This window comes from Siphateles boraxobius, unplaced genomic scaffold, assembly GCF_051911475.1.
Source record: "Siphateles boraxobius isolate OS27281-9 unplaced genomic scaffold, OSU_SipBor_1 18, whole genome shotgun sequence".
NCBI lineage: Eukaryota > Metazoa > Chordata > Actinopteri > Cypriniformes > Leuciscidae > Siphateles > Siphateles boraxobius.
Genome location: NW_027508788.1, coordinates 371,865 through 385,084, shown reverse-complemented (window position 1 = coordinate 385,084; position 13,220 = coordinate 371,865). Strand labels below are relative to the sequence as shown.

Here is a 13,220-nt window from a genome sequence, read left to right as displayed (position 1 = left end):
TGAAGAGAAGAGATTTGACTAACCTCAAAGTTGACTTTGAACAAAGTTTGCATGTTGCTAAGCTAACATGATAAACATATAAAAGAAAAGGACAGTACACACATATATTGGGCGAATATTTATTTAGGTAGGTCAGTAATTTTTTTTAAATTATTTTTTTTTTTTAATTAATACTTCTATTCAGCGTGGACACATTAAAGGGATTCACCCAAAAATATAAATGTTGTCATCATTTACTCACTCATGTTGTTCCAAACATGCATGAGTTTCTTTCTTCTGTTAAACTCAAAAGAATATATTTTAAAGAATGTTGGTAACCAGACAGTTGATTGTAGCCTTTGACTTTTAGTATTTTTTTCCCTGCTATGGAAGTTAAAGGCTACCATCAGCTGTTTAATTACCAACATTCTTTAAAATATCTTCTTTTGTGTTATACATGTTTAGAACAACATACGGGTTAGTGATGACACAATTTTCTTTTTTATCACTTTAAATTGATCGAAAGTTTAAATAAGATTTTTATTTGAAATAATTGCTGTTCTAATCTTTCTGTTCATCAAATAATGCTGAAAAAAGGTTTTCCACAATAATATGCTGCACAGCCGTTTTCAACATTATTAGTAAGAAATGTTTCTTAAACACTACATAAGCATATTAGAATGGAATGATTTATGAATGATCATGTGACCCTAAAGACTGGAGTAGAGGCTGCTGAAATTCAACCTAAATTGTAATATTTCACAATGTTACAGTTTTTACTGTATTTTTTAATAAAATAATTGCGGCCTTGGTGAGCATAAGAGACTTCTTTCCAAAACGTAAAAAAAATCTTACTGTCCACAATTTGAACAGCTGTGTATTTAAAGTCAATATTTCTCAGTCCTGTAACTGAATATAATTTTTGTAATATTTTGTTAAATAATGTTTCAAAATACCCTAAATTGTTATATAAAGTATTTCATTGATCAACATATCACTTTCTGAGTTTGTCACTATGCATTCTGGGATTTTCCTATCCATTATAAGCTTGGAACAACCTTCCTATTATGATGATGACTAAAAATGTTGACTGCTAAACTTGGGTTTAGAGCAAAGCCGCACTGTTTTTAGTCTTCTTAATAGTAACTTTATCTAAAAAAAAAAAAGACATTTGTTTTGTCATAGGGAGAGCCAGGTCTAAGAGGGCCACCTGGACCACTTGGAAAGCCTGGACCACCAGTAAGTGTGTGATGGATCTAGTACAAACACTGAGATCCTAAATCGAGCAGATCATTTTTATTTTATACTTCAGTTGCTGTACCTTCATTTCTTTCATTCTATGGACAAATGTGTATCAGTTTCCACTGCTGTAACACTGCCATTTGCATGTTGTGGTGGCTAATACTGTTAACCTTTATGTGTTTTTTTTTAGGGTCCCCCTGGTCCAGTAGGAGAAAAAGGCCTGCCAGGACCCCAGGTATATACCACTTCTCGAAGAAAATAAAAGATCCTGACCTAACTCATTCAGTGAAGTTTGATTTCTTATAAAGCAGTGCTGAAATATAAAAGGTTTCATTTACTTCCTTTGTAAAATAAATGGGTTACCTCTCTGCAGGGCCGTCAGGGAGATCCCGGGCATCAGGGAACAGATGGGCCATGTGTGAGCACACAATCAGCTCTTTCATTTACATTATATCTCAGTTTGGCTGTTAATTTTCGAACGCTGATTATGATGGATTGTCTATATAGGGTCCTCCAGGACTTCAGGGAGTCAGTGGGGTCATTGGAAAACCAGGACCCAGTGGAAGTAAAGGGCTCTCAGGGGAACCTGGGCAAAATGGGCCCCCAGGTATTCCAGTAAGTGAAAATTCTCCCTACCATACATGACTATGGATTTTAAAAGCTTTGCTATATGAAAGACGTTGATGGACATCAAGTTAAAATTGTTGCAAATCTTTCTTCAGGGTTTACAGGGGGAAAATGGAGTGCCAGGTGTAGACGGGATGAAAGGAGAAAAGGTGATTTAAGGGATTTAAGAGATTTACAGTATCTCAAATTATGTTTCCTTATGAAATCACTAAAAGTTGCTATAAATGCACAGGGAATGATGGGCCCTCCTGGTGACAACGGGCCTCTCGGACTGGAAGGGCCACAGGTTGGATTGGCACTGCAAAATTATTTGATCTTTATGTTCAGTACAGAATAGCTAAAACTAAAAACATTATGCCATGCGTTGTTTTAATGAACCAAAGTAAAATCACGGTGACACGGACTCAAATGGTTATAGCTTTAATAAATTGGTGGCAATTGAGATATGATGAAAGCTTTCTGACCTCTGTAGGGTCCAACTGGTCCGACAGGTTTAGAGGGGCCTCCTGGGAGCAAAGGTGATAAGGTCAGGTGACAATAGAAATGATATGCACTATCATAAAATTATAGTCAAAAATAACATTAATGTAGTTTTTTTTTTTTCTTGTATCTTTTAACATTTATTTTCTACTGGCAGGGGGACAGAGGTCCCTTTGGAAAGCTTGGTCTTGAAGGACCTAAAGGAAACATTGGCCCTCCAGGTGCTAAAGGTCCAATGGGTTCACCAGGCCCAGCAGGCAATGAGGTGTGGAGATTAATTTCTTAGTGTCGGCACAACTGTGCAATTTACCCCTAAAGTCATCTGTCTCAAATACGATCAGTCTCACTGTCTTTTAAAAGAGTAATATTGGTGTTTTTCTCCTGATGAAGGGTGATGCTGGTCCAGTTGGCGTTGCTGGAGACCCCGGCCCTAAAGGAGAAAAGGTCATTCATCTTTTACAGCTATAGTGTCATTTCACAAGGGAAAATGCTGTTGTACTATATTTCTTTTTTTCCCCTCAGGGTAATATTGGGCCGCGAGGATTTACTGGTTTAGATGGGCCGTGGGGAGACGTGGGGGAGCAGGGAGAGAAGGGACTCAAGGGAGCCAAGGGCCAAATTGGACTGCTGGTGAGTGAAAATTAGCATTTCATATTATGCACTTGTTTGCATAACATTGTATTTACCCTGACATGTTTTTATTAAGTATCTTTTTATCGTATCTGTTTATCGTATAATTTGATGTACACTACTGTTGGAAAGAAATCAGTATTTTTTTTTCAGCAAAGATTCATTAATTAAGACATTTATAATTTATAAGTAAATGCAAAAATATTAATCGGCACAAACTGTTTTCAACATTTAATAATAAGTGTTTCTTGAGCACCAAATCTGTATATTTTAATACTTTTTTAAGGATCATGTGAAACTGGAGTAATGGCTGCTCAAAATTCAGCCTGACCATCACAGAAAGAAATTACATTTTAAAATATATTAAAGTAGATGAAATAATATTTCACAATATTAGTGTTGTAATTTACTGTACATTTTATCAAATAAATGTCTTGGTAAGCAAGAGACATCTTTCAGAAGCTTTAAAAGGTATTTTTCTTAAATGGAAAACACTTAAATATATGTCATGTTCTTTTACCATGTAAAATGCATGGTATCTTGACTTTTTGTTGTCAAATTTTATTGCATTTTTGTTGATCGTTTGCTGTTTTTATGTCAGGGTGAGTCAGGCCTCATGGGCGGGAATGGACCTGCTGGCCTGAAAGGTGTAGAGGTGTGTAGTATCCTTTTTTTTACTAAGTTAATCATACTCTATGATCTGTTTCACCTGAGAATTATTGACTCCTATATTCCTGTTTGATATGGTTGTTATTGATAAACAGTTCCTGTTTTCTTGTGTTTCAGGGTGGACCAGGCCATCCAGGGCTGGTGGGGCCAGATGGACCTCCAGGAATCAAGGTACCACATTTGATTGTTCACTTAGAGCATCTTTGGATTATTTAATTTCTTTTTATGGTCTAAATCTAAATGTCTCTTTTAGGGAGAATTTGGGCTGAATGGTTTACTTGGTGAGCCAGGAGATGCTGGACTTGAGGTTCTGATCCACTTGAAATGAAAATACATTACTATATTTATATATTCTGCAAAGCTCATAACATGGAACATCTTATCTGCATTTCTTTGAATTTTGAAAAAAATAGCTGTTTTATTTATGTTCTCGTTATTCATATCTTTGCTTTGTGCCTCAGGGAATTGCAGGTCGCAAAGGCGTGCGAGGTGACTCAGGAAAAGCCGGCACACATGTAAAGATAATTTGTTCATGTTTGTATTCATCTCCTAGATGATAGCCTATTCTTAGGAACAACAGGGGACAATCAATGTGTTTTACCTCAGAGTAACTGATTCATGATCATACCTTGACCTACAGGGTGGTGTTGGATCAGTTGGCCCCCAAGGTCATTTGGGCCCTAAAGGTCTCCCTGGGCCTGAAGCGGAGAAAGGAGACCCAGGAGATAAAGGAGAACCAGGGGTGGAGGTGAGCTTGTGATGAACTCCACTGAGATGGAAACTCGTGATTGCTTCTTTAAATTGATGGGTTAGATTGACATGTTCAAATTGACATGTTCAAAATGAACCCATCTCTTCCCTTTAGGGGCCAGACGGCCTTCAAGGCATACAAGGGCCACCAGGACTGCTTGGTTTGGAGGTACAGGCATTAAAATCAGTTGGTGTGGCATTTTGTGCTTGGCTGTATAGAGAAATACAGTACATGTTTTTGATTAACCCAGTTATATAAATTCAAATCTACTACCTTAGGGTCCACAAGGTGAAGAAGGGGCAATTGGCTCGCCAGGCCTACCAGGAACTCAGGTCAGTGCCCAGTGAGACAAAAGTGTACATTTACAGAAAAGAGACAACAAATAGATACACCTTAATTTAATTATACCTTTGTTTCAACTCTGCTTGCTTAATCATCAGGCCTTAAATGAGTTTTGGTTGTTGCAGGGCCGTTTGGGTAACCCAGGGCCTGAAGGAAAAGAAGGCATGAAAGGAGAGAAGGTAAGGTCACAATGTTCTTTTCTCTGTCTTAATCCCTGTCTGCTATCTAAAATAAAAGTTCTTCCTCTATGCCTTTGTCCTTGCTGTCAGATATGAGAGCTGTGTTTAAGCATACATATTTCCCAGGACTCTTATCTGCAAATTCATTTTAAATTTGAATTTGGTGATTGATGCATTTTTAGGGAGCTCAGGGCAAAGATGGAGCACCTGGAAAAATGGGTCACATCGGAAGGAGGGTAGGTGTGATATGCCCTCAAAAGTGCCTTTTGTGTTCTATTAAATGTTTCCTAATCTCTAAGTAAAAGACAACTAAATTTAGTGACTTTAAATTGTCATGAATATACTTAGGTTATTTTAGACTCTGATGTAATTTATGTCATAATGCAGGACAAACATTTGTAAAATTGTGGGGATTATGATTTTTGTTTGTTGTTTGACATCTAAAGGGTAAAAGAGGCAAGGCAGGGTTGAGGGGGACCAGAGGACCAAGAGGAGAAAAGGTCAGAGTTCAGAGATTATATCAACATGACATTTAAACACGACAAGCTTAATTTTTGAAACCGGTGGCTTGAATTGGAAAAGTTAGGTATTTCCTTCTTGCCTTCTCCTTGTCCAATAGGGAGAGAGAGGAGATGTAGGAGAGAAAGGACTTCCTGGATGGGGGGGAAGTATGGTAAGATTGATATTCCTGGTCAGAACAGTCCATTTCAAAATTGTCACATCTTTTGGATTAAATGACATTGTGGTAATGAATAAAATAGGATAATATTAAGATGCTTGATGCTTGACAGGGAATCCAAGGGGTGAAAGGAGAGCCTGGGGAGCAAGGTGTCAAAGGAGCAGAGGTGCTTTTAAAAATGTACTCTGACATGATTCTTGTTGTGCCTTAAAAATACATTCTTAATGTCAATTCCTTAATATGTCCATAATAGGGTGAGAAAGGGGATCAGGGACCTCTTGGTCCACCAGGGAGAGATGGCTTGAAGGTATGGTGTATCACAAGCACATCCAATGATTCTGCAGTAGAACCTATTCAGTTCTCTTATAAGAGTATTTATTTATCCTCTTTAGGGGAGTTTGGGGCCTCTTGGTCCTCCAGGACCCCGAGGACCAAAGGGGGATCAGGTAAAAGTCAAAACATCTTGAGAACACGTATTCTTTTGTTTTTCTTAGTTTTTAATATAATACATGGTACAATTCATTAATCTTAGATAAATCTCAATTATTTCTCCTTCATTTTTAAGTTGCTTTGGTTAAAAGCATCTATTACATAACTAATTATGAAATGCATATACTTTTCCTAAAGGGCAATACTGGTCCAACTGGGCCTAGAGGGACACCTGGAATACCTGGACTACCGGTAAATATGTCTTTTTTTTTTATGTTCCAGCATTTAAACTAATAGCGAGCTGTGCCTTTTCAACCTTCTGCAGATGCATTTACATGTGCTCTGTCCTTTCAAAATATAAAAGCATGGTTAATTCATTTTTAATGACATAAGCAAGGACAGTGAAGTGCTTTACTGCAGCCACAGATATTTTTTTTTTTTTTCCGGATGAGCATGGAGATCATTTATAATTTATTTCTCTTTTATCTCCTCCACCCTGCAGGGCTTGTTTGGAGACAAGGTATGAAATGTAATTTGCAAAGCTTTCTTTAGTCAGCATCTATCAGGTTAAAAGGCAATGTTCCAGATAAAACAACATAAAAATACATAAATAAAATATTTTTACAGTTACTTTTAAATTTATATAATATATTTATTTTTTATTTATTTTTTATTTACAGTATATGGTAAATTGACCGTGTTCGTTTTGTACATCAGTTAAATATCTCTTGTCATTTTAATTTTAGGGACTCAAGGGATTTCAGGGGCCTCCTGGCCCCATTGGAAGAAGGGGCTTTCCTGTAAGTTGCCTGATACACTTTACAGTGTTTTTAACAATATGAAACAGAAAAACAGAAACAAAAATAATTATTTCTGTGTTTGTTTGATTATTTTAGGGTCCACCGGGGCCACCAGGACCTGCTGGTAATACTGTGAACCTGACCATGACTCAGATCAAGGCAAGTTGTTTAAAAACGTAATGGCCCTTTTCTCTTAAATACATTGCTGATAATTTAATGCCATTCATCACGTTGTTAAAGGATTGTTCACACGGCACAAGCAAATGCCACATAGTTCACTGTATGCACTAAGATTAGCATATTTTGCATGATGTTACATAAATCCTGAACGACGGAAATAGTATTTAATTTAAGTATCCAGTCTCAGACTCATTTACTATCAAGATATTCCAACCCACCTAGAAATTAGGATTAGTCAGAACCTGATTTCAAGGTTTTTGGGATTTTCTGTCTTTTTTTTTGTAAGAACAAGTCCCATTTTACATTCTTTTTTGCTTTCAGTCATTTATCTTTTTTATTTTCACGATTCAGACATTTATCGAAGTAAAGAATGTTTTTATTTTAAATTTGAATGAGGTAATCTTGTATTTTGTACTGATATCATTGAATAAAATGCATAGTAAATCTCTTTGTCTTACTTTTTCATCTCCAATAGGACCTGATGTACAGTTCAGACAAGCCCAATTACCCTCTGATTCAGACACTGCTGGACTCTCTGTACCATGACCTCCGGCTGCTGGTGGACCCTCCGGACGGCAGCAAGCAGCGCCCAGCCTCTACCTGTCTGGAGCTGTGGCTTTGCCATCCCAACTACACCAGTGGTCAGAGCCCACATCTATCTTTCATATTTTTCTATCTTTCAATCATTTATTTGTTTGTTCATGTTCTCATTTGTGCTGTCTTTTAGAAATCTCTGCATAACAATTGTATTTTTTGGTTGTGGTTGGGTTTATGGAGTTTTAAAAACTTTGGAAACGCATGCACTCAGGTGATATAACAAGTGGACAGTGTCGTGCAGAAAAGTATTTTCAATCTTGCAAAAGTAATGCACAAAAGTCAAAATTAGACTTCATTAGACAAAGCAACATAGCCGAGATTCCTGCAGAACAACTGACTATCTCACTCGTGACACTTTTATACAGTTTTAACTAATGATCGCAATTGCAGGTGCTCTCCTCCCTTTTCTCTTCCTGGAATCTCCCCAGCACTCTCCACAGTTACTTCATTAATTGGCTATCCTGTTTTCTTTGTAAGGGTGGCCGAATGCCAACTAGTCAAAAACATATTTTGATTGTCCCACAAAGTGATTATTCAGTGTTTTTGCCTCATTATTTTTTATCAAGAGAACATGTTGAAGGCCATGTGAACCAAAAGAGCAACTTAGTATCAGTGCAGATGCCAACCGCAAGCAACTTCAGCTAAAGTCTTTCTTTCCCGTGTGACTTCTCTCAAAGTCATGTAGTAGGCCATGAGGCCTTCAAAACACGTTTTTTTTTTTTCAAATTCAAACTACTTCTACAATTGTTTTCTATAGGATAAATAAAATATTTCATAAACATCACTATAAAGAGGTGTAAACGAGGAGCTATTTAGCACATCCTATGTTCAGTTAATTCAGCTGCATTACTAAAGAAAGAAGTGTCTGTGTTCTATGAAGCATGCTGTAAGTTGTTTTGGATAGAGCAGTCTGGTAAATACCTATTTTTGTAACTGTTTCAGGTTTCTACTACATTGACCCAAACCAAGGCAGTTCTTTAGATGCTCTTTTGGCCTACTGTAACTTCTCAGATTCAGGAGCAGAGACCTGCCTTCACCCCAGAGATGCACATGTAATGTTCTACCTAACACCTCACAACTGTGTCTCTGTGTCAAAAAACATCAAAATCTTATTTTGCTCTTTCAATTTCCACAGCTGCCCATAAAGACTTGGCTGAATGACGTAGAGAATAACAGCAAGTTCTACTGGTTAAGTTTACTGGAGGGGGGTTTTAAAGTAAGTAGTACTATTGGTCTGTGGAAATGTTTACTTCCTCAAGGTTTGTGTTATCGGCAAGAAGGGAGTCTGACTGTGAGATAGTTCACCTAAAATGAAAATTCACAGAGCTTGTAAACTTAAAGACTCTCGATAGGTTACTTTTATGGTACTTTTTGTGTTTTTTGGACCCAGTTACCTTCCCTTTTTGTTGTAGATTTACAGACTCTCGATAGTTTACTTTTATGGTACTTTAATTTGTTTTTTACATTCCCTTTTTGTTGTTTGGAAAATAAAATCCTGGAAATTCAATTCAATTAAATTTTAAATAAATAAAATAAACTGTGTTTTGAGTAACATGATGCTGACTAAATGAAGACAGTTTTTTTTGTTTTTTTTATTGAGCTGTCCTTTTAGCGCTTTAATTTATTGTCCAGGTTAATAGCTTCTAATAATGTTGTTTTTATTACCCATAAGGTTCTTGCTCTTACTATGTTCAGTTTTAAGCCCTGTTGTTGCATACAGTAAACTGTGTTCTCAATTTTATCATCAAATCCCAACTGTCCATCTTTGGTCAGCTTGAGTATCCAGGCCTCAGTGTGGTTCAGCTGCGGTTCTTACGACTCCAGAGCAACAGAGCAGAGCAGAGAGTGACGTACTCCTGTTACCCTGGACACCGACTGGGCCAGACACAGCGACAGGTCCAGTTTCTCACAGATGCCGTGAAGCAGAGCTATTTAGGAGCATTACAGGATTGCGTGGTACGTGGTGTCTAATGGCACTAGTTGTAAAAAAAAAAAAAGTGAATTTTTTAATAAATCACTTTCACGCAGGTGAATATTTTGTCCACGATTTATTCATTGCAGTAGTGAATCCATTTATTTTGCTATACTGTACACTAATATTCAGAAGTTTGGGGTCTATATACATTTTTTTAATGTTTTTGAAAGAAGTCACTCATCAAGTCACCAAGGCTGCATTTATTTGATCAAAAATACAGTAAAAACAGTAATATTGTGAAATATTATTACAATTTAAAATAATAATATCAATTTATAATTCAAACAATAATAATTTAAATATATTTAAAAATGTAATTTATGCCTAAGATGATAAAGCTGCATGTTCAGTATCATTACTCTATTCTTCAGTGTCACATGATCCTTGAATGTAAAGTTTGCTCAAATAAAACCTAAATCGCTATTTGGCTATTGGTTTACATTAGGGATTTTTGTCAGCTGATCCCCTTTGACCTACAATATTTATTTATTTTTTATTTATTTTATTTTAAGATTATTTGAATAGGGACAAGTATGTTACATAAGCTCATGTTCCATACTACAACATTTTAGCCGAGGCTAATTCTCAATGTTAGTCCATAGTGGGCCTTTACATAAAATTAAATAATACATAGTTAAAATAAACATAATAATACAGTATAACACAATATAAACACAGCGGACAGTCAGTGGTCACATTTCTGACCTCTGATTAAAGAGTCTTTAAGTTTGTATTTGAAAAGCACCCAGTTTGACTCTCCTTTCAGTTCAGTGGGTAAACAATTCCAGGCTTTAGTGCCTTGTACAGAGAAAGCTGATTGTCCAAATGAAGTATTACATTTCGGGATCTGACAGTTCCCGTTCTGAGCTCCTCTAGTCCTTGAACCCACAGCCCTGAGAGCAACTATGCACTCACTCAAGACCTGTGGGGCTTGCTGATTTAAACATTTATGCATCAGCTTCAACAGAGAAAATTTAGTGAAATTTGCAAAAGATAACATATTTAAATTCCTCAGACTAACACAATGATGTGACCTAATGGGCTTCCTATCTAGGATTTTAACCGCTTGAAGTTTTTAATTTACTTGAAGTCCCCCTGAGGTTTTAAGTTAATATTTAAATAATTTAATAATTTATTTGCATATGCAAGACTCTGTCATGTCTGGTAATGTACACATAACATGCAGGTAAACGAATATTGTTTTTATATAAAATATATTTTTTTATTAAGAGATTTAATTTTAAGTCAAGTCACATTTGTTTATATAGCACTTTTTACAATACAGATTGTTTCAAAGCAGCTTTACAGAGATAACAGTAAAATCATGCAAAAAAGTTTGTTTTCGTAACATTTTTAATAATTTTATTTAATTATATTAAATTGTATAATTTTTCAAATTAATTATTAGCTTTTCATAAACTCAGATTCTGTCTTAATATCCAATAACAGCTAAGTGGAAAAGTTGGGACTCTTTGTTTGACTGACCAATGGAAACAGTGTTCATTTTGTGGAGGAATTTACACTCACAACCATTTTTAAACCCTTTATGTTTATGTTTTGTGTACCAGTCTGCAAAGGAAGTGGATCCCGGACCGCGTGAGTCTGTGTTTCAGTTTGAGGACATGGACCTGCTTCCTCTACATGACGTAGGAATCTTTGGCAACAGCAGTCACGAGTTTGGCTTCACCATCGGCCCTGTGTGCTTCAGCTAGAGACATACTGAATGATAACGGTACATTCTGTGTGTTTAAATACAAGCAACAAAGAGAACTAAACAGAGCATTCTGAAGAAGCATGTGGCATCTATGGCTTGTGGTAAAGGAAATACTCTACAAAGTCCTTCAGACAGTGACTCTACACAAGGGTCCTGTCTTTCACCGGTGCTGCCAGAAAAATGGACAATATCCTTTTTTTGTTTACAGGGACTTAAGGTTTTGTAATTGATGTACTGTTTTATAACTAATTTTATTTGAGTTAGCAATGTTTTTAATCACTAGCTGGTCTTGTAATAACGTTGTAGAGGATGCTTGGATCGCATCAAGTGGTAATGATAGGGTTCTGACGTGACCACTATGTGGTTGCATGGTCCAAGTTTCAGCTGTATACTACTTTAACCATGTGCATCATGTTAAGACTTTGCATTATAAGGCAATATAAGTGCATACTTGGAGTTTATAAATGACACTTTTTTCCCCCCTCTCATCTATGTGTCAAACTTGAATTTTAGGACTGATACAAACAAAGCGTCCCAGTGAGGACACCGCTAACCTTCCCATGAGGTTTAAATATCAGGAAGTCTGTGCTACCTTTCTGTTTTCTCTGTTCATGTCATAGTTTAATTTCAAAAAGTGTCATATTGACTAAATATTGTTCAAATATGTGGTTAGATGAATTATGGGTGCTAAGATTTACGATACAGCAGTAATAGTTGTTTCAAAAAGAGAATAATAATGCTAACCGCAGCAAATAATTGTGTAAGCAGTGATCTAATGTGCATTATGGGTACGAGACTGAAATTCAATGCACATGCAAAAAGTCATAGAGACAGTGTTCTTTAGTTCACATTTACTGTATGTAGGTCTCAGGGAGCACTTATGACATAAATGTAAGAAAATGCACAAATTAATATTGGATAATGTTGAGAATAATCAGACAAAGCCAAATTTAATCATTCAGCATTGCTTTAAAGCAGTTATCACTAATAACATTTTAAACCACAGTGAATTTAGGGACAGGTGCTTTATTTTGTTCAATTAGCCTATATTTTGTAATGTATATTGTGTTCTCTATGTATTTTTGGTGTTATCGGAAATCACATGCTGGTCATCTGTTTAAGTATCAGCTATAAAAAAATGCATTAATAATGTATCATTTAAATCGTGTCGAACTGTTTTGTATCATTGTTTGAAACACGACCGTTTCTTAAAAAATGTTTTGTGAAGTTGTATTTTTCCCTATTCAAACCAAAAAGCATGCTAATGAGCTGAACTGCAGCTGCCCAGTTATACCCCAGGAGGATCCGTGAGCAGGTACAATTTGCTTAGCATAGCACAAGGCACCCTAGCTGTGTCGCCTTTTGTCTGTATTTCTTTTCTGAATGTAGTACTCCACTGTGTGGAATGGGATGAAGTGGGAAATCACTGCATACCTGAACTTGCCATATAAGTTTAAAAGCATTGGAAAGTGTCGGAATTCATCTCGCTAAAAAACACACACACAAACTTTTGAATTTGCAGTGTGTGTATGAGTGGTGGAGGAAGTAGTGTTATCAGTTCCACAAAACAGGTCAGCAAAGTGATCCTTTAATTTCACTCCACCACCATCTCCCTTGTCTTAGTCATCAATGTACTTATTTATATGCTTATTTACAGTACTTATGTCAATTCAATTATTATATGTAAGTGTATCAAATGACTTAATTTATAATTTTACTGTACTATATACTATTCAATATATTACTGCATTTCTATTTATATGCTAACGTATGGAATAATTAATACACTATTAGGATAATTCCAATTTCCAAATGTAGGCCTATTGTATTTATTCGTGTTAACATTTTTACAATTCAATTAATCAAGCAACATTTTTCATTTTCAATCTTTCTTTTTTTAAGTAAAAAAATCAGGTCACAAACAACTTTATCATAAATATAAAAATG

The 13,220-nt window shown here is 36.0% G+C and overlaps 1 protein-coding gene across 4 annotated transcripts in view; it reads left to right on the top strand.

Moving 5' to 3' along the window:
* Positions 1 to 12,489, top strand: part of LOC143740740 (uncharacterized) — a 73,383-nt gene extending 60,894 nt beyond the window's left edge. For all 4 annotated transcript variants that reach the window (XM_077232738.1, XM_077232739.1, XM_077232737.1 and 1 more), the window contains 33 exons: positions 1,165 to 1,218; positions 1,412 to 1,456; positions 1,595 to 1,639; positions 1,729 to 1,836; positions 1,944 to 1,997; positions 2,081 to 2,134; positions 2,321 to 2,374; positions 2,486 to 2,593; positions 2,719 to 2,772; positions 2,851 to 2,958; positions 3,560 to 3,613; positions 3,745 to 3,798; positions 3,881 to 3,934; positions 4,089 to 4,142; positions 4,268 to 4,375; positions 4,493 to 4,546; positions 4,657 to 4,710; positions 4,846 to 4,899; positions 5,082 to 5,135; positions 5,346 to 5,399; positions 5,519 to 5,572; positions 5,691 to 5,744; positions 5,832 to 5,885; positions 5,971 to 6,024; positions 6,206 to 6,259; positions 6,510 to 6,527; positions 6,754 to 6,807; positions 6,904 to 6,966; positions 7,463 to 7,628; positions 8,527 to 8,636; positions 8,720 to 8,800; positions 9,358 to 9,540; positions 11,128 to 12,489. In XM_077232738.1, the coding sequence (XP_077088853.1) occupies positions 1,165 to 1,218; positions 1,412 to 1,456; positions 1,595 to 1,639; positions 1,729 to 1,836; positions 1,944 to 1,997; positions 2,081 to 2,134; positions 2,321 to 2,374; positions 2,486 to 2,593; positions 2,719 to 2,772; positions 2,851 to 2,958; positions 3,560 to 3,613; positions 3,745 to 3,798; positions 3,881 to 3,934; positions 4,089 to 4,142; positions 4,268 to 4,375; positions 4,493 to 4,546; positions 4,657 to 4,710; positions 4,846 to 4,899; positions 5,082 to 5,135; positions 5,346 to 5,399; positions 5,519 to 5,572; positions 5,691 to 5,744; positions 5,832 to 5,885; positions 5,971 to 6,024; positions 6,206 to 6,259; positions 6,510 to 6,527; positions 6,754 to 6,807; positions 6,904 to 6,966; positions 7,463 to 7,628; positions 8,527 to 8,636; positions 8,720 to 8,800; positions 9,358 to 9,540; positions 11,128 to 11,271 (2,367 nt within the window). In that variant the 3' untranslated portion in view covers positions 11,272 to 12,489. The remainder of the gene's footprint in view (positions 1 to 1,164; positions 1,219 to 1,411; positions 1,457 to 1,594; positions 1,640 to 1,728; positions 1,837 to 1,943; positions 1,998 to 2,080; positions 2,135 to 2,320; positions 2,375 to 2,485; positions 2,594 to 2,718; positions 2,773 to 2,850; positions 2,959 to 3,559; positions 3,614 to 3,744; positions 3,799 to 3,880; positions 3,935 to 4,088; positions 4,143 to 4,267; positions 4,376 to 4,492; positions 4,547 to 4,656; positions 4,711 to 4,845; positions 4,900 to 5,081; positions 5,136 to 5,345; positions 5,400 to 5,518; positions 5,573 to 5,690; positions 5,745 to 5,831; positions 5,886 to 5,970; positions 6,025 to 6,205; positions 6,260 to 6,509; positions 6,528 to 6,753; positions 6,808 to 6,903; positions 6,967 to 7,462; positions 7,629 to 8,526; positions 8,637 to 8,719; positions 8,801 to 9,357; positions 9,541 to 11,127) is intronic.
* The last annotated feature ends 731 nt before the right edge of the window (positions 12,490 to 13,220 follow it).